The sequence below is a fragment of the Heptranchias perlo genome, chromosome 15 (genome assembly GCF_035084215.1).
Source record: "Heptranchias perlo isolate sHepPer1 chromosome 15, sHepPer1.hap1, whole genome shotgun sequence".
Classification (NCBI taxonomy): Eukaryota; Metazoa; Chordata; class Chondrichthyes; order Hexanchiformes; family Hexanchidae; genus Heptranchias; species Heptranchias perlo.
This window is the reverse complement of record NC_090339.1, coordinates 15126246-15145901: the sequence shown is the minus strand read 5'-3', so window position 1 is coordinate 15145901 and position 19656 is coordinate 15126246. Positions and strand designations below refer to the sequence as shown.

General features: G+C 39.4%; 1 protein-coding gene across 1 annotated transcript; it reads right to left on the bottom strand.

The window, feature by feature from the left end:
• Positions 1-374: 374 nt before the first annotated feature.
• Positions 375-18759, bottom strand: LOC137332884 (chloride intracellular channel protein 2-like). Its single transcript, XM_067996864.1, has 6 exons — positions 18440-18759; positions 15791-15900; positions 13339-13464; positions 5581-5687; positions 4025-4206; positions 375-2589 (listed from the first exon to the last, which is right to left on the bottom strand). Exons 1-6 carry the CDS (start codon positions 18491-18493, stop codon positions 2428-2430), a joined length of 741 nt encoding a protein of 246 aa, XP_067852965.1. The 5' UTR covers positions 18494-18759; the 3' UTR covers positions 375-2427.
• Positions 18760-19656: the final 897 nt, after the last annotated feature.

The following is a 19656-nucleotide window of genomic DNA, read 5'->3' as shown; positions in this document are numbered from 1 at the left end:
GCTGGGTTTATCACAGGGGTGTAACATTTGCAATCCTCCAGTCCTCCGGCACCATTGCCCATATCTAAGGGTGAGTGGAAGATTGTAGCCAGAGCCTCCGCAATTTCCACCCTTACTTCCCTCAGTAACCTAGGATGCATCCCATCTGGATTAGGTGGCTTTTCTACTTTGAATACTGCCAATCTTTTAAGTACCTCCTCTTTATCTATTTTCATCCTATCCATTATCACTACTACCTCCTCCTTTGCTGCTACAATGGCAGCATCCTCTGCTCTAGGATATTCAGATGTATAAGCTTATGAATAACCTATTTGATGTTTGAATATTTACTAAAAACCATTAGATCAAATATTCACTTTGAAGAGCATGAAAAATTGAATTAAGGAATATTTAATTCAAAAGAAAATGAGGCTGTAGAAGAGCATGCAATGAATTAGCAGATCAACGAGGCATATCTAAAGCATGTAAAAATATCAGCCGACTTTGAAAGAAAACAATACTACAATTCTATATTGTAGTTAAACAAAACAGTTCCAGGAATATATTAAAGAACATGTTGCAAGACAATTTTGCACAATATTATTAAAATATTATATATATTTGCGATTTCTTTACATTTTTCAGATAATACTATTAATAAAGGAACAATCTTTGTGTTGCATACATTCATCTCATTCCCTGGTAGAATTTTAGGATTATCTGACCTGTCAATATAAAGCAGATTTATTTTTACAGGAATTCAGAGTTTTATTCCTTTGTCAACTCAAACATACATTTAAGGTCAGACAAAATGCCTTCTGGAATATTTGTAAAATCGTCAGCAAAATTACAAATCAAAAATACAAATTTGCAATATTACAAATTGAGAGCCTCCATTTGCCATTATATTTGTTGCTCTGTTGGTTTTGTCTGTTTGAGTTTTGTGAGCCTAGAGGGAGGGATCAATATGAGATCCTAAGATTTGAGGGGGGGTGGGCACGGTGAGCTGGAACGGCTGAGTTACAGTCTGACTGTCCCACATATGGAGTCCTGATTTAGAAATACATGGATAGCAAAACTGTGGAATCGAGCTACAGCACAATCCAGTGCTGTGCTACAAGGTGGAGAGTGCTCCAGGATTGTCCATTGATGCCCTTGGGCTGCATTCTGAAGTTGGAAGCTCGTTAACGATCATGCCTTGGCCGGCTTTTGGAATGCAAACTGAGGAATGCGAGGGTGGAGATGGTTCAGTACAAACCACTTCTACTTAAATCTATTCCCGAGGTGTTTTTCCTATTAGAGGAGACTTAAATTTAAATAGACACCAGCCCTGTTTATCATGACTGATCTCTTTCTAATGAGGATCATTATCTTTGAGTACAAAAAACTACCATGACCATTATAGGTGCAATTTCAATGTATCTGGAACTGTCAGAGGGTTATAACTACTTTGGGACTTTTTACTGTAAGCAGAGTTTATTATAACCAGGTTCAATGTAGCAAGGTCTCATTGTCTGTGTATTTATCTATATTCAATTTTGCTCAAATTTTATTCATAAACTGCCAGGAAAAAGCAAAAACACAATAAGGGATTCCAAGGAGTTAATGGGGCTCAGCTCTCTCCAAAAATGAAATTAAAGATGTATCAACAATTTTCATTAAAAATTAAATGTACATTTGGATTTCTTTGCCTACAAAGTGGCTGAATAATTAGAGGAAAGGGAACATACATTCTGAAAATAACTGGTCTGTTTTCACTGAAGATAAGATTCATTGTTGAAGTTCACTTCAGTGCAAGAATGGATTATGCACTCCATCCCATGAGTTAAGAACAGGCCAGTTTTTGAAGTATGCCATCAAAATTATTCACCCCCTGTGGTGTTGCTTATGGTAATTCAGATGATATGTTGTTTTATAAGTACAGAAGGATTATATTGTGCAGTGCAAAATGTATTATACTACTGCTAAAGTGGAGCTGTATGCCTTTAAGGCCACAAAGTCTAATTGTAGTTAAGTAAACAAAGCTTCAGGGCAAGCAGAGTTTAAGTGCTGTTTGGTGAGGCAATGCTGCAGGTTGGAAATTGTTTTTGAATTTCAGGCTCTGGGTCGATGACTGTCTTTCTTTCTCTATGTTTTATTTTTAAGATTGTTTTGCATCTGTAACAAAGTGTATCAAGTATGTGGCTCTGAAGTGTGATGCTAGATGCAAGACTTTTATAGTTAGATGGCCCAGCACTATTGAGGCACCCATGAAGAATAGCATAAAAATGGTAATAATAACTAGCAGTAACCAAGCTGCACTCAACAGGCTTCCCACTAGGACTGCATTATGAACAAGTGGAAATGAATCAGATGTCCATGTCACCTTTCTGTTCAAGAAATTATATATGGCCTTGTGGGCAATTATATACATTGGAACTCTGCACCACAACGTGGATAGGTTTATCTTCATTGCAGATTTTTGGCAATATCAGCATAGGCACGTTCAATCTCTTCATTGGTTGGGCAGGTGTGGCTGAACTCATTTCGTTTATATGCATTGTTCAGATAACGCCAGAGAGCAAACATTTCTACAGGAATCTCAAAATTCCGATACTTCTTTGCAGCCACCTACAGAAGAGGCCAGACAGACAGATACAATATTACTTTAGCGTTGAAGAAAATAAACAAATACAGTTAGGTACATGTGGGCTACATTATCAACTTAAGTGTAGTTTGGAAGCTCACTCTCTCCAAGTAATGTTAAACGGTCAGCAGTACTAAGCTACAAAATGTCTTTAACATATGTATACAAAGAAACAAATGGCCCAATTTTAACCTGGCAGGTTCGGGTCAGACACCCAATTTTGGCTGCCCAATTTTACGCTACACTATTGACCGTTCGCGCTGGGCAGGTTGAGTTAAAATCTGATCTATAGAGCCATCAGTCATCAACAAACAGAAAAGAAACTAAACTAAAACGCCTATGATTTTTTCCAATGAATTGACCTTTGACCTCAGAATTCATTAAGTACTTTAAAAATATTTACTAGCAGGTATCTCGTGGCATTGCTTATGGCTCAGGTGAGGTCCTTTTTTAAAATGACTGAATTATTGCACCATATAATGCACAACATAATGCACCTTTCTGTTGCTAAGGTAATTCCTAAACTTCCACATAACTGGATATTTACGTTACACATTAAATTAAAACAGCCCTATTTTATGATTCCAGTTAGACATTTTCTATCAATAGCCCAATGCTGGCAGAATATACAACAGACAAAAGTTCATATATTGATTAATTCAGATACTGTAGCTGGAGGGTAACAACTCATCTGGGGGACAGTCCCACAGGTACTGATAGCTCACTGCTACCTTGCTCAAGTGGCAATTCTTCATATGTCACCCTAGACGATGAATGTTGTTTGACTTATTCAACTGTGGGGGCATCATAGCTTGGCCTAAGCCTGGCCTCACCTGATGTCTCCCTCCCTCCCACATACATATGCAATTGTCCTCCATGGGTCACTAAATAGTGATCAGAAGTGGGGACATTGGCTGATTGGCTCCTGCTCCCAGTCCAGGAAACACAAGCTAATTTATTGTCCAAATTACCAAACGAGCTCAAAGCAACTAATTCATACTAGACAAGAGTTCAAACCTGGAACCTAAATGATTATGAAATAATTACTGCAATTTTATTAAAAAACTATTCATACTTGATTACCAAGATATTCTACAGCCTGTGTATATATTCTATACATTTATTTTAATATAGGGTGGGTTGTAATCAGACGACACTTCGGATGGTGGAACAGAATTAGATGAAAATAAACCACCCATGATAAAATCATCACATTTTGCTTGTGTTTGCTTTCCAGATGGAGTTGTGAGTTGTAAAATTAGAACAGCACAACATTAAAAGAGGAGTTCCCAGAGTACCAGGCCTACTCGCACTGTAAGGGATTGAGCTCAGCTGTTCCTGTGACTTCTTAGAATATAGGAGTCTCCTCCATCTCTCCTACTAACTGGATACTTTAGTGACATTTCTTATAAATGGTACCTTGATGATATGAAGTTTAGGTAGCAGATTGCAGTCTGCCAGTGTCAGCTCATTTCCATCTAGGTATTTCCTCTTGGAGACAAGAATCATCTCTGAACTATTGGCATCAACCTCATCAGGGAGAGTTTTTTTCAGGTAGTTGTCCAATCTTTTCAGCTCCTTAAGCAGGGCCTTCTCAAATTCTAGAGTGAGCCAAGGAGAGCACAGTTAGCCATGCAAGTATCTGTGTTATACATCTTGCTGCAGTCCTTGAGCTCAAGACATGTTGATAATAAACAAAGTTTGACACATTTACAAGATTATAATCACATTGCATAATTCACATCAGGTAAATGTCAAGTCCTCCATGCATTGAACTTCTGGAAGCCAATTAACTTTTCAACCATGCCAGAAAATAGCAAGTGGAATATGTTGTGACATTATAACAAGATATATTTAACAACTAAAGATCTTAGTTTAACTCTCAGGGTAATGAGCAATGGAAGTACTTTGAATCTTGAAAGCTTCTGACACCTGCTGTAAATATATCTAAGACAATTGGTATCTGGGAAAATATCGTGTATGGTACATGTGATGACATTCATGGTGTGCAAAGACATATTTGTTAAATAACTGTTAAATTTATGAGAAAGATGCGTGGAGAAACTCAAACAGCAGCTGATACACATGTAGTGCAGTTTGGGCTGCTCTTGAGTCAATGTTACGTTGGTGTCTTCAGTGCAGGCTATGTCAGGAATTCAATCTGTCCCCAAAGTTTTCCATACAAGTCCACTGAGGGGAGAACTCCATAGTATAAGTTGGCATTCCTTTAATAATCATTTTCTATGGTTTCTTGTGCTCATTGTGTCTTATTTATTAAACAGGAGGGATTATTTTTGCTAAATGGTGCAATTTCACTGGATTCTCAACATATATTTTGCTTCACTTTAATAATGGAAAAATTTAAAATTTCTGGAAAATCTTCACTTCATTTATGATTCGGAATTGTGTCATTTTGCGTCATTATAAGTATCTGGAGATATGGAAGATGAAATGCCACAATCACAAAAACTGCTAACAAATGGAAACCAAGGACCAAAGAAACTACAACAAAGGAAGTTTTCATCCCAGTTACCTTTGATAAGTGGGCAACATCGAACCCAAAACTATACTACCATTAGTAATATGGCTACTGGAGATTTAACTCTGCCATAACTACTTCTGACTCTTCTCGGGACACCTTTACTTGAAGACGCATAGGCTTTTATGTTTGGGCTGTGAAACTCATGATGTTTTTTCTTTAATTTCATGATGTTGCTAATCTTTAGAATGTTTGATTTTAATTGGAATAGCTTTTCAATTACATCTGTGCAAATTAACGACACTCTATTGTTGGCGAGGTAACACAACAGTCTCACAACAAAGTGAAGATCTGACTGACCTAAAATTCTTAATTTTTTTGTATTAAATCAAGTCCACAAGGATCAATTTAAGTCACTTTTCACCCAGTCTGTAAATATTGATGCTGACACAGTCCAGAGAGTTTCCAATTAATGAATTGTGATAGCAGATCTTACTTTCATTGGCATCTTTACTTGTGTTCTTGATATACGCTGAAAATTTGGCAAAGATATCACTGCCAGCGGCGTAAGATTCCGACTGTCGTGGAGTGAGATGTGGGTACCTAATGTAAAGAGGATAATATGAATTCTGTTTTGCATACGTACATCTATTTTACTGTGAAACATTGAGATCACAGATTACAAAGAAACTGCGTCATTTCACAAGGCCTTTGGTGTTTTGCATGAAAATGTTATAGTTCCAAAAGGACTTATTCAATTTATAACATGAATGACCAGATTTTTACCTTCACATTCATTCAGGAATCAAATCCTGAAAGGTTTCCATTGCTGGTTCAAAAATAGCGAAAACACTTTTCTCCATTTTGCTTGTCACATCGAAGGAGGTGCAAACAGTTGCTTATGAATACAAAGAGACGTTCCTTTTCTTTTTACAGCACTAATTTGATAGCTTGAGTCAACCCATCGTTGTGAATTGGGTACCAGCTGGGTTTTCCCTAAAACCAGGCCAGTATAGCAGTGGTGGAGTGGGGAAAATGAGATGGGAAGCCAACAACTGGATTCCCCTCCCCTAAATCCACAGGCGGATATTTTCCTCCTCCCTCCTCCCCCCAAGCAGGAATCTCAGCCAATTGCCCCCCAATTAATTGCCCCACCCTATTTAAATGATACCAGGGTGTGGAGCGATGTAAACCGGTGAATTTCTCTGTCTTCCCACCGCAGTACTGCTGGCTCCAGGTAAGAAAAGACAAGAGGTGTCGGTACTGATTGTGGCAACAGTGGGAAGGGCCCACTGCCACTAGAAGAAGGAAAGAATCTGCTTGTGGCCATTTCTCCCTCTCTTCTGCCCTCCTCACATCTCAGAGCATTCTTGGAGTGTAACTTTGTACAATCTGATTGACTTAGTGACTCTGGACAAAACACCAACATGAACACCAAACAGTCCGAATTAAGTTTGGACAAATACATTTGTGTATCCTCTATACATGATCTAAGCAGTGAGCTCCTGTTCCATTAACACAATCCAGATTGTTTTCTTTATCCCCAAGATGTAGGTTAAAGATAGCCCAGTCTCCAGCTATTAACATCACCAGTAAATAATAAATGAATAATCGCTTTAGTCATAGTGTAACAACAAAACACTGACTTCCAATTTGAATGATCTTTCATTAAGTCTCGGGGCTTTCTGCTTTCTGCTTTAGTTGGGTGATGTGGAGATGCCGGTGATGGACTGGGGTTGACAATTGTAAACAATTTTACAACACCAAGTTATAGTCCAGCAATTTTATTTTAAATTCACAAGCTTTCGGAGATTTTCTCCTTCCTCAGGCAAACATTTGCCTGAGGAAGGAGAAAATCTCCGAAAGCTTGTGAATTTAAAATAAAATTAGTTGGGTGAGTTCAACAAGTTTTCTTTTCCATTAAATTATGTACATTTTGGCCAAGTGACACTGCTTATTTTTTTTTGAATCATGCTTTCAGCCAATTTAAACATATTAGTGTTGAGGCCAGTTACTGAGAAGTTTTTGATCTGCATTGCATCTTTGCTCTTCCAGCTGGTGGAATATTAATAATGATGTCAATTCCTTCAAAAGATAAGGTATTGAAAATAATCTATCAAGATAATTAAAAGTTTTGCTGCCTCGCACATGTCTGTTGTGAGAAAATGCCCATTCAAAGGTTTAACATGCAAAATGCCCATGTGGCAATATATTCGTACTGGCTCAATGATATTGATAAAAAAGAAACAAATTGCTGTTAATTGAATGATGTTGCTGTCCCCTGAATGCACCCAGCGACTCTATGCCAGTGTCCTGGTGGATAACCATTCCCAGTGTGTAGTTTACAGATGCCACTTTAGGCTGAGTCTAATATGCCTGGGGTGGGTGCAAACAGATGGCCATGGAATGTCCTGTGAATGGCCAGTGTTGCTGCCAGTCATAAAATAATGAGAAAATTACCAGTGAACAACCAGCAAGTAGCAAAAAGCTACAAATGAACTAACAGCAAGCACCACAAAACCAACTAATCAAATCACTCAAAATATTTATTTCAAACTGCTTTCTGTGGCCATCTTGGTTTCCCACTGGCCTCAGCATATATCCCTAAAAATAACATTTATGATGTAGCAAATAGATAAGAATGAGATAATTCACACAAAATCATTAAACTTACCAATAGAGTTGCCTCTTCTGTGTTGCAAATCCCTCCAACAAAGCTTCACTCCACATGTCCAACAATCTTTGAAGGACCTGGACTTATTGGAACATAGGAACAGGAGTAGGCCATTTAGCCCCTCGAGCCTGTTACGCCATTCAATGAGATCATGGCTGATCTATGACCTAACTCCATATACTTGCCTTAGCCCCATATCCCTTAATACCTTTGGTTAACAAAAATCTATCAATCTCAGATTTAAAATTAACAATTGAGCTAGCATCAACTGCCATTTGCAGAAGAGAGTTCCAAACTTCTACCACCCTTTGTGTGTAGAAGTGTTTCCTAACTTCACTCCTGAAAGTCCTGGCTCTAATTTTTAGGCTACGACCCCTAGTCCTAGATTCCCCAACATGCAGAAATAGTTTCTGTCTATCTACCCTATCAGTTTCTCTTAATATCTTGAAAACTTCGATCAAATCACCTCTAATCTTCTAAATTCCAGGGAATACAACCTTAGTTTGTGTAATCTGTCCTCGCAATTTAACCCTCGGAGTCCAAGTATCATTCTAGTAAATCTATGCTGCACTCCCTCCTAGGCCAATATATTCTTCCTAAGGTGTAGTGCCCAGAACTGAACACAGTACTCCAGGTGTGGTCTAACCAGGGCTCTGTATAGCTGTAGCATAACTTCTACCCCCTTGTATTCTAGTCCTCTAGATATAAAGGCCAGCATTCCATTAGCCTTTTTCATTATTTTCTGTACCTGTCCATGATATTTAATGATCTATGTACATGGACGCTAAGTCTCTTTGGATCTCCACTGATTTGAGCTTCTCACATTTAGAAAGTACTCTGATCTATATCCTTTTTAGGTCCAAAGTGGATGACCTCACACTTGCCTACATTGAAATCCATTTGCTACAGTTTTGCCCATTCATTAATCTATTAATGTCTCTTTGTAATTTTATGCTTCCATCTACACAGCTTACAATGCTACCCATCTTTGTGTCATCGGCAAACTTGGATATTTGGCTCTCTATCCCGTCATCTAATTTATTAATAAATACAGTGAATAGTTGAGGCCCCAACACAGATCCCTGTGGGACACCAATTTGAGTACCTGCCCATTATACCTACATTCTGTCTCCTGCTCCTAAGTCAATTTCCTAACCAGGTCAATAATTTGTCCTCAATTCCATGAGCTTCAACTTTACCTAACTGTCTCTTATGGGGGGCTTTATCGAGTGCTTTCTGGAAGTCTGTATTAACAACATCCATAGACATTTCCCTGTCCACTACTTTAGTCACCTCTTCAAAAAATTCAAACAGGTTCGTCAGACATGACTTACCCTTTACAATTCCATACTGGCTCTCTCTGATCAGCTGCAAATTTTCAAGGTGTTCAGGCACTCTATCCTTAATTATAGTCTCTAGTAATTTCCCAACAACCGATGTTAGGCTAATTGGTCTATAATTCCCTGGTTTCCCTCTCTCACCTTTCTTAAATAACGGAGTGACATGCAATTTTCCAATCTAAAGGAACGGTTCCTGAATCGAGAGAACTTTGGAAGGTTATAGTTAGGGCATCTGCAATGTTCTCACCTACTTCTTTTAAAACCCTGGGATGGAAACCATCTGGTCATGGGGATTTGTCATGCTTTAGTGCCATTATTTTCTTCATTACTGTTAATTTGCCTATGTTAATTATGGTGAATCCCCATCCCAGATTCAAAATTAGTTTCCCTGGGGTGTCTGTCATGCTATCCTCATCCTCTCCTGTAAACACTGAAGCAAAGTAATTATTTAACATGTCTGCCATTTCCTTATTTTCATTTACAGTATCACCATTATCAGTTTTTAAGGGGCCCACATTACTCTTGGCCACCCTCTTTTTCCTAATATAATTGTAAAAATTTTTGTGTTCATTTTGATATCCCTTGAAGTTTCTTTTCATACTCCATTTTGTAGCTCTTACTATGTGTTTTGTCACCCTTTGCTGTTCTTTGTATTTCTCCCAGTCACCAGGATCTGTGCTATTTTTGCATTTTTGAATGCGTTTTCTTTTAGTTTTATGTTGTCCCTTACCTCTTTTGTTGTCCATGGCTGTTTTTTTTTGGCAAGCAGAGCTCTTGCCCCTTAGGGGCAGAAACTGGTTCTGTATCACTTTAAATTCTTTTTTGAACACCTCCCACTGATCTTCTGTCGTTTTACCCATTAACAGATTTGCCTAGTTTACTGTGGACAGTCTCTGCCTCATCCTGATGAAGTCAGCCTTACCTAAATTTAGAATCTTTGTAACTGTTACGGATTTTTCCCTTTCAAACACAACGTTGAACTCGATCATATTATGATTGCTATTAGATAAATGTTCACGCATCATTAGGCTGTAAACTAAATCTGTCTTATTACTCATTATTAAATCTAATATGGCCTGTCCCCTTGTTAGTTCATGGACTTATTGTTGCAGAAAGCTGTTCTGAACACACTCAAGAAATTTGCTATCTTTCTGACTTGAGCTCGTCTGCTTACCCCAATCTATATGAAAGTTAAAACCACCCGTTAAAACCACTCTGCCTACGCTACATGCTTGTCTAATCTCTGCATTTATACATTCTGCTACTTCACAGCTGCTACCAGGGGGCCTATACACAACTCCCACTACAGTCTTAAATCCTTTTCTATTTCTTTAATTCTACCCATAAAGTCTCCACTGCCTGCTTACCTCTCATTATATCCTCTCTTATCATTTAAGTAATTTCATCCTTAATCACTAAGGCTACTCCTCCCCCTCTATCAATTTCCTTATCCTTCCTGTAGACCTTATAACCTGGTATATTCAGTTCCTGACCATCTTGCAGTCATGTCTCAGTAATGGCTACCACGTCATACCCTCTAAGTTGAATTTGCGCCTGTAATTCATTCAATTTGTTCCTTATACTCTGTGCGTTTGTATAAAGCTTATTTGGGCCACACACCCTAACCTGTCCTTCTGCTCTAATGTTGTTTCTCTCACACATTTCTTATTTCTCTCTCCTGATTTAATTATTTTACATCTTTTAGTTTTCCCTTTACCTGTAGTGCCTAAAGCATAACTTTTGACTATTACTCTACTCTCTTCCTTTTCGTTTGTTTTAGAATTATTATTTATACTACTTTTTCCACCTGAGCCTTCCCCCTATTTATTAGTTTAAAGTCCTTGTGACCACCCTATTTATCCTTCCCGCTAGGACCCTGGTCCCAGCCTAGTTCAGGTGGAGCCCATCCCAACAGTACAGTTCCTTCATGTCCCGGTACTGCTGCCAGTGCCCAATAAAATGGAATCCCTCTTTCCCAAACCACTCCTTCAGCCACCTGTTCACCTCCCTAATCTGCTTTTCCCTACGCCAATTTGTGCGTGGCTCGGCTAATAATCCAGAGATTATAACCCTTGAGATCTTGTTTTTTAATTTAGCTCCTAGCTCTTGGTACTTTCTGAACAGGACCTCTTGCCTACTCTTTCCTATGTTGTTGGTCCCAACATGTACCATGACTAGATCCTCCCCTCCCTCTCCAATATCCTTTTAAGCTGGTTCGAGATGTCTCTCACCCTGGCACCAGGTAGGCAACATATCATATGTCGATCCTGTTTACAAAGAATGCTATCAATCCTCCTAATTATTGAATCCCCTAATACTACCACATCATGCTTCTCCTCCTCCTCCCATTGGACAACCTCCTGCTCTAAGGTGCCATGGTCAGCATTCTGGCTGTCCTTCCGGCAGTCTTTATCCTTATCCTCACAGGTAGCAAGTGCATTGTACCTGTTGGATAGGATCAGTTTCCTGTGGATCCTTGTTCTCTATCTCATCTAGGTTCCCCTTACCCTGTACACTATATATTTATGACTCCTTCTTAGCTCCCTAAATTAAAGTGTGCATCGATAAACTAAAAATTTGTTATTTGTTCTCAGGATGTATGTGACAGTGAGAATCCCTACATGGTCAGTTTTCGGTAAAATATTAAAATGCCTACGTGGCAAAGAAGCAGAATGCAAAATGGTTAGAAAGGGTTAATTAGTTAGTAACTGAGATTGGTACAGGTGGCCTGGCCTCCTGCTGGGCCATATGTTTGCGTAGTCAGCAGGTTTGCATGGTCTTAGCAATGTAGAGTCTTTGATGTGATTCAAGGACTGGTCTGAATGTCTCCATGTTTATGGCAGATCAATATAGGTAACGAGCTTAGCCAAAGTTGAAAGACATTCCAGGTTGGGAGATAAGGAACAGAAGGAACAGGGAAGAACATTCCAAGTTGGAAGGTGAGGAAGTATCCCCTTTGATGTCTAACAGCAACATGGTCAGCACATGATTATCTATGATTGGCCGGAAATAATGTAACCTCGCATGGCAACCTGTGCCCGGCTTATGATTGGTGTTGACCCTCGTTAAGTATGTTCCAACCCTATTGATTTATATAAAAACGTGTGGATTTCTGTATGTTTTTGTTCTTGCTCTGCCAGCATAGAGGGACTCTATCAGGAGTCCAAATCAATGCTGCAGACTAAGAACCCTGCTATTAAAGTTGTGATGAACTTTAAAATTTACTCGACTTCAGATTTTACTGAACCAGACTGAGGGGAAAGAATCCGGATCGTCAACAGTGATGCTGGCAAGGCCACATTTATTGCCCATCCCTAGCTGCCCTAAGAAGGTGATGGTGGACCTTTGTCTTGAAGGGATTTGAGTCACTTGCTAGGTCACTTCAGATGGAATTAAGATTCAAACCATGTACTGGGAGACTGGACACACATGTAGGCCAGACCGGCTAAGAGCGGTAGGTTCCCTTCCTTGAAGTAGATTAATGAACACACTGGATTGTTACAACAATCTGTCAGTTTTCGTGGTCAACTTCCTGGTGGCAGCCCAAAAATTACCAGCTTTATTGAATTCAATTTACCATAGGGAGATTTGAACTCACAACCTCTGGGTTACTAGTCCAGTAATGCATTACAGAATGCATTTGTGGGCCTCTACATAAGTATTCTGATGGGCTACAATTCCCAAAATGCAGCCCAGGGATACCACATTATGCTGATTTTAATGGACATGCCTTGCTGTCTTTAGTAAAAAGCTTTCTGATTTTTTTATTCTCCCAATCCTCTAAAACGTGTTGTAAAACTCAAAAATAAAAGTTTAAGTCATTAGAAAAGTCATCTCAGTCTCGACCTTAGGTTCCCACTCCTGACTGAACCCTAGGAACTCCTCCACTCTTGTCCTCAGTCCTAGGACCATCTCTACTCCCCTCCACAGACTCCACACTTTGACACTCCCAGTTGCCTGGTAACAGGAAACTGACTCCACTCATTACTGCTTCCACTCAGGTCTCATTACCCATCCAATCCTTGCTCCAGTTCTAATTTCACTCAACTGCTCTGCTCTTTGGCCCCGATACTCAATTCCCAGCCCTATGCTCTTCTTATATTCCTGTACTCCATCTCCCAGCCAGTGCCTAAAACTATCGACGAGGAACAGCACTGGCAATTTATTAGTATAACTAAATGAGTTCAAGTAAATATATCATTATAGCAGCTACATTCCTATTATGGTCTACATTTTGTACCTGGGTGGAGCAAGTGTCTCCTCAAGAAACTCTTCAATCTTGATGAAATCAGTTTTCAGCTCCCCATTGTAGATAAGGAATGGAGGATTAGTGCCTGGAGCCAAATCTTTCAATTCTTCTGGTCTCCTGTGAGAATTAGAACTGTTGTCAGTCAAGTAATGGAAATAAGTGACTCCAACGTTAAGTGGGAATAAGATTACAATGTGTCCCATATACAGAATGAAAGTCTTCTCTCACTGATGGCTGTTGGCAGTGACTAGCAATGCTGCATATTCAGAGATGCCAAATTTCAAAATACTGAGATGTCTATCCTTGCAAAATGGGGGTCCATGAGGCATATCAGGGCCCGTGGGAAGCAGGGCAACAGAACTAACATCAGGAACCATCAGTCCTGTGCTAGGCTCTCTCCTAAGGAACCCGTGTGGTGCCCAGCTGCAAACACATTATAAATCCCTTAAACTAAATTTATTGTCACAAGTTAGAGTTGTGTTGCGGTGTTGTGCAACTACCAGAACATCTCTAGTCATGTCCTTAACAGTCCTGATCATCCTTGCTACTTTTCAAACACTACTATATCAACAAGCTTAAAAATCACACTACAAGCACCCTAAATAAACACAAGAGTCACCAAGAAAATGTCCATTAAGGGGATGATTTTAAACTCCAAGAATGGGTGGGCTAGGGGCAGGTGGGAGTTGAAAATGGATGTTTTTTGGGTTGCAACTGCAACCCGGCTTTACTTCCGGGTTTAATGTTGGCGTGTAAAAGTACAGGCTTCCCACTGGGAACGCAAACTCCGAAAATTTTGCGATTGCGACCCAAAAAAACCTGCCCCCAACCCCCCCCCCCTCCCCTCCCCCGTTCTTGGGATTTAAAATCACCTCCTAAATGTTAGCCTTGACTCAGTGTTATGACTCTTGCCTCTGATGTTGGAAGGCTGTGGGTTGAAGCCCCATTCCAGAGACTGGAGAACATAATCTAAGCTGACACTTCAGTGTAGTACTGGGAGAATATTCTCACCTGCATTCCAACCTTCTCACTGCCTGACTTCCTCACAGCATTCTGTTCAAAAAAAAACCTAACTGATTGTCGATCTCAGTGTTTTATCGCTGACTGTTCACAGCTAGTAAAAGAAAACCTGTCAGAGTCCCTATTGAGTGCCTGGGACCAACAATTTACCAGGGGGTTATCGATTACCCAAATAAGCTAATGAATTGCAAATTATTTACAGCTCATGGGAAAGCAACATCGAACTTAGCTGATTAGCATCTTAATGAACTTTTTCACCTTTTGTGGGCGTCGCTGGCAAGGCCGGCATTTATTGTCCATCGTTAGTTGCCCTGAGAAGAAGGTGGTGGGCCTTCCTCTTGAACCGCTGTAGTAGTTCAATGCAACTGAATGGCTTGCTAGGCCAGTTCAGAGGGCAGTTAAGAGCCGCCCATGATGGGGTAGGACTGGAGTCATATATAGTGTACAGTGTATGAAATATATTCAAGACTGAGATCGATAGATTTTTGGACTCTAGGGGAATCAAGGCATATGGAGATTGGGTGGGAAAGTGGAGTTGAGGTCGAAGATCAGCCATGATCTTATTGAATGGTGGAACAGGCTCAAGAGGCCATATGGCCAACTCCTGCTCCTATTTCTTATGTTCTTATAGGCCAGACCGGGTAAAGATGGCAGGTTTCCTTCTCTACAGGATATTAGCAAATCAGTTGGGCTTTGAGGACAATCCGACAGCTACATGGTCACTTTTAATTATTTTTACCACATTTTTTAAACTGAATTCAAATTCTCAAACTGCCATGGTGGGATTGGAGCTCCCGTTCTCTGGATTATTAGTCCAGTCCTCTGGATTACTAGTCGATTAGCATAATCACTATACTACCTGTCACTTCACTATCTTCATAACCACTATACTACCTGTCATCTCAGAGAAATAAGTTTTGTACTTACCTCCACTTCAGCTCCGACTGCTTCTATTGATCAATGGGCCATTAAAATAGCTGTTTGGTTCCATCTAAGTGATAAGATCCCTAGTTGCATATATTTATGAGATGGCCACCTAAGTCTAGTGGGTACCTCAACCACCCAGGAAAACAGGCAGTGGGGCGGAAACAGAGTGGTAAGTGAACCGCTTTCATTTGGATTCCCGTTCTGCCCAGTTTCACCAGGAGTTAAAATCCCTCCAAAAGTTTGAGCTCTAATCCCACTTTAATCAGCACACAATTACAAAGAAAACATAACAGGAAAATATAAGGATCTGTGTATTGATTTGAGAATGGAACAGTACGAAACACTCTTTTTAATCTGCCGACCCTTTCCCAAAAACCACAGAGGTTTCTAGATAAACTTACATGATAGATTGATTTAAAATGGGATAGATCAGTCCCTAATGGTCACTAAAATTCTGCCAAGTATTAAACCCCTCTCCCAGCTCTGAGGACCTTACTTTTTCATATCCACTGTTGTTACGTTAAAGACAACTCCTTTCAGCCACAGAACCATGAAGAGACGTTGGCAAAATGGGCAGTTCCCAATGTTCTCTCCATCGAAACCAGCCTAGAGAAAAGGCAAAAAGAATAACAGGAAGCTTAGGTTTGCAATAAAGTATTCCACAGTATTCTGTTTTAACAAAACTAATGTAAGGGACTGAAGGGTTATTATTCCGAAGGGAAAACTGATGATGATTTTATAACATCAGCTGTAAGGGATCGCAGGAAAAGCCCAGTAAGAAACTTCTTTTATAACTACCTGCAGTCCAATAAAGAAAGAACTTGCATTTCTATAGTGCTTTTGAAGACCTCAGGATGTTTCAAAGTGCTTTACAGCCAATGAATTACAAATAGGGCTTTAGTGTTGGTGACTGGTAATATATACATTAGATAACGTTTAATTTGCAAGTGCTTGGGACTTCATTTTCTGACACCTTGCTTCTTAGATAAGACCATAAATTCTTTAAAGGGTTAGACTGCTCGGAATGTGGAAGATGTAAAAATGGTTAAGAAATGTCTCAGTTCAGTGAACAAAGTTAGCAACCAGTAACAGTGTTTGGTGAGAAACTCACCATAATGCAAAACACATTCAAAATTAATCATTTACTGTTCGGAATGCTAGTACTGCTTGAGAAATTTAACAATTTCTAATATGAATTGCTAAATTTCTAAACTGAAAATAATTTACTGCTAATCTCAGTCATGGAAGGGTAGAAATTACTGCTGGTGCTGTTATCACACAAATATCCTCTTCTCAAATCCCTCTCTCCACTACTTTAACAGAGGTATTAACCATTCATTTTAAACAGGTTAATGGCTCCTTTATATATAGAGAAAATTATTTTCTATGTATTTGAATTTGAACACATCAAAACTGGTTTATAACTTTTTTTTGTCATTTAACTTATCGGTGAATGGTAATATACATCTGAAATAACATTTCATTTCCAAAGCGCTAGGAGCCTCAATTTCTGACAACCAGCATTTTTAGATAAGACATCCATCATAGGGGTAACTGCCAAACTTCACCATCAGGGAACGACTGATAAACTTCACTGAGTACTTCTCGAATCTACAAATAGTGTAGAAGGTCACGCACCCAGCAGGGTTCAGGAATAAGCTTCTTGCCCTGTCACCACTCTGAGGATGCATTGATATTGCAGTTGCCGATTAGGTTCACAGCTATTGCTTGGCTCCTGTTTAGCAGAGAGTTCTGCACATGCTTGGATACACACACAGGCACAGTTGTTTCTCCAAAGTTTGAAATGGACATATTTGGAGGACGAGGAGGGGAGAATCGCTGCTCTCTCGATATTTAAGTTAAGGTCAGATTTGCAAAGTGTCCAGAAAACCCTCTGAGTGCTTTGCAAACCAGGTTTAACTGGATTTACACTCCATGGGGTGTCAAATTGAACTGGTGTGAAATTAACCCTCTCCCCACCCAGTGAACACCATGCAATCCCATGAGTGATATATTTAATGTGAAGCCTTAGCTGTGATGTTTTTTAAAGTCTGTTATTTCCTTGCAGAGAAGATCAATACTTGTCTCAAAAATCTGATCAATTCAAGTTGCATCTTGGACAAAAAGATCTCTGCACACAAAATGATCAGGAACCTGGTAAGGAATGTTAAGCTAGAAAAAGATAGGACACAGCCAATGCCCACTGAAAGCAAGACTAAAAAAAGAAAGGAAAGGGTTATTATATTATGGGAAGTGTTACCTCTGCCAATTTCTACACAATAGAGGTAATGAGACAAAATGAGACTTTCTGCTTTTTTTATTATTGGTTTGGCTCATCCTTGGGTTCAAGGAGTCAGGCCAATCCCATACCCTGGTCCAAGATCAGTGTCAGTTTTTATCTGGCTCGTCAAGTTCTGTGCTCCTTTTAACACTGGTGCGTTAACCAGAAACACTGGGGATAGGCGAACAGATTACACTCCATTTAATGCTGTCAATTTGTTTCACAACACTCACCACCAGCAATTTTACTCTCTACTGGCTGTTGGTAGCTTCCTTATCCCTACAACACAACAAACAAAAACAACTTGCATTTATATCGCACCTTTAACATAGTAAAACGTCCCAAGGTGCTCCACAGGAGCGTTATCAAACAAAATTTGACACCGAGCCACATAAGGAGATATTAGGACAGGTGACCAAAAGCTTAGTCAAAGAGGTAGGTTTTAAGGAGCGTCTTAAAGGAGGAGAGAGAGGTAGAGAGGCGGAGAGGTTTAGGAAGGGAATTCCAGAGCTTAGGGCCTAAGTAGCTGAAGTTATGGCCGCCAATGGTGGAGCGATTAAAATGTGGAGAATATGGAGTAGAACTCAAGCTTGGTACTAAACATACCTAAAGTCAAAATACTGCATTCATTATAGCCCTAGTGCAATACTTCAATTTATTTTAATACTCATTGATATATAGTGTCATTCTAAATTGAACCACAATTCAGAGTCTTTAAAAGAATTTAAGGAAACAATATATTAAATGTTTACTCATTTAGATAATGAATATGTCAACATTTAAAAGATAATCTATATGGATGAAGTAAAAAAAAATTCACAGAGATGGCTTTTGTGTAATGTCGAAAAAAAATCAGCTTTTTACCTTAATGAAAAGTTCAATGTCTGGGTTTTTCCGGGCAGATCTTTGTTTGTCCATTGCTGGATCAGAGGAACAAACAAACAAGCAGTCCAAGTGTAGGGAAAGTCTTCATAAGGAGTCTCAAAAGAAGCAAGAAGCACCAAACAAGTATGGCAGCCTCTTTGATTATCTGACTCTCTTGTGAGCTTTTCTTAAGGAACAGGGTATTTTAGAGTCCACTTCAGCAGCAATAAGCTTCCACAAGGCACACAAGAGTTTGCTTTCTCTTCAGTTAGGGTGTAACGTCCTGCCTGCCTTAACACTGTGCTTCGCTCAGAGGGTGGGATGTGTCTCTAACGTTATAAGCCAGAAAGCAACAACTATGACTCAGCACTATCACAATATTATTTACAGTAAAATACAGGAAAAAATTCGAACAATGTTAAAAAAGAGCAGATATTTGCAAAAGACCAATAAATTTACAAAAAAATTTCTTATTGATATGTAATATTGCTAGATCGCTAGCCTCTATAATTCAACAAAGATATTTAGATTAGAAGCATTCGTATAAATTCCTGAATCCTTAAGGCTGATTATATAACACCCTATAAATACCTGTCAGCAGACATTGACAATTGAAAGAAAGAACTTGCATTTATATAGCGCCTTTCATGACCTCAAGATGTCCCAAAGTACTTTACAGCCAATTAAATATTTTTGAAGTGTAGTCACTGTTGTAATGTAGGTGAACAGAATAGTCAGTTAAAATATAACAAGGTCCTATAAACAGCAATGAGATAATGACCAGATAATCTATTTTAGGAATGTTGGTTGAGGTTTAAATATTGGCCAGGGCACTGGGGAGAACTCCCCAGCTCTTCTTCAAATAGTGCCATGGGATCTTTTACATCCCCCTGATGAGAGGACAGATGGGGCCTTAGTTTAATATCTCAGTGGAAGACACCACCTCTGGCAGTGCAGCACTCCCTCTACTATACTAAAGTGCTCCCTTAGATTATGTGCTCAAGTCTCTGGAGTGGGACTTGAACTCACAACCTTCTGGACTCTAAGACAAGGCTGACATCTTGATGACTATCAGACTGAAATTATCTGCTGATAAAATAGATGCCCAGAAAATGGGGTAGAATGTGGGGGGAAAGTTCATTTGTCGATGTTCAGTGCTTTTCTGACGATTCCTACTGCTCCAGATATGATGAATGAACCCTGGAGAAGAGATTGGG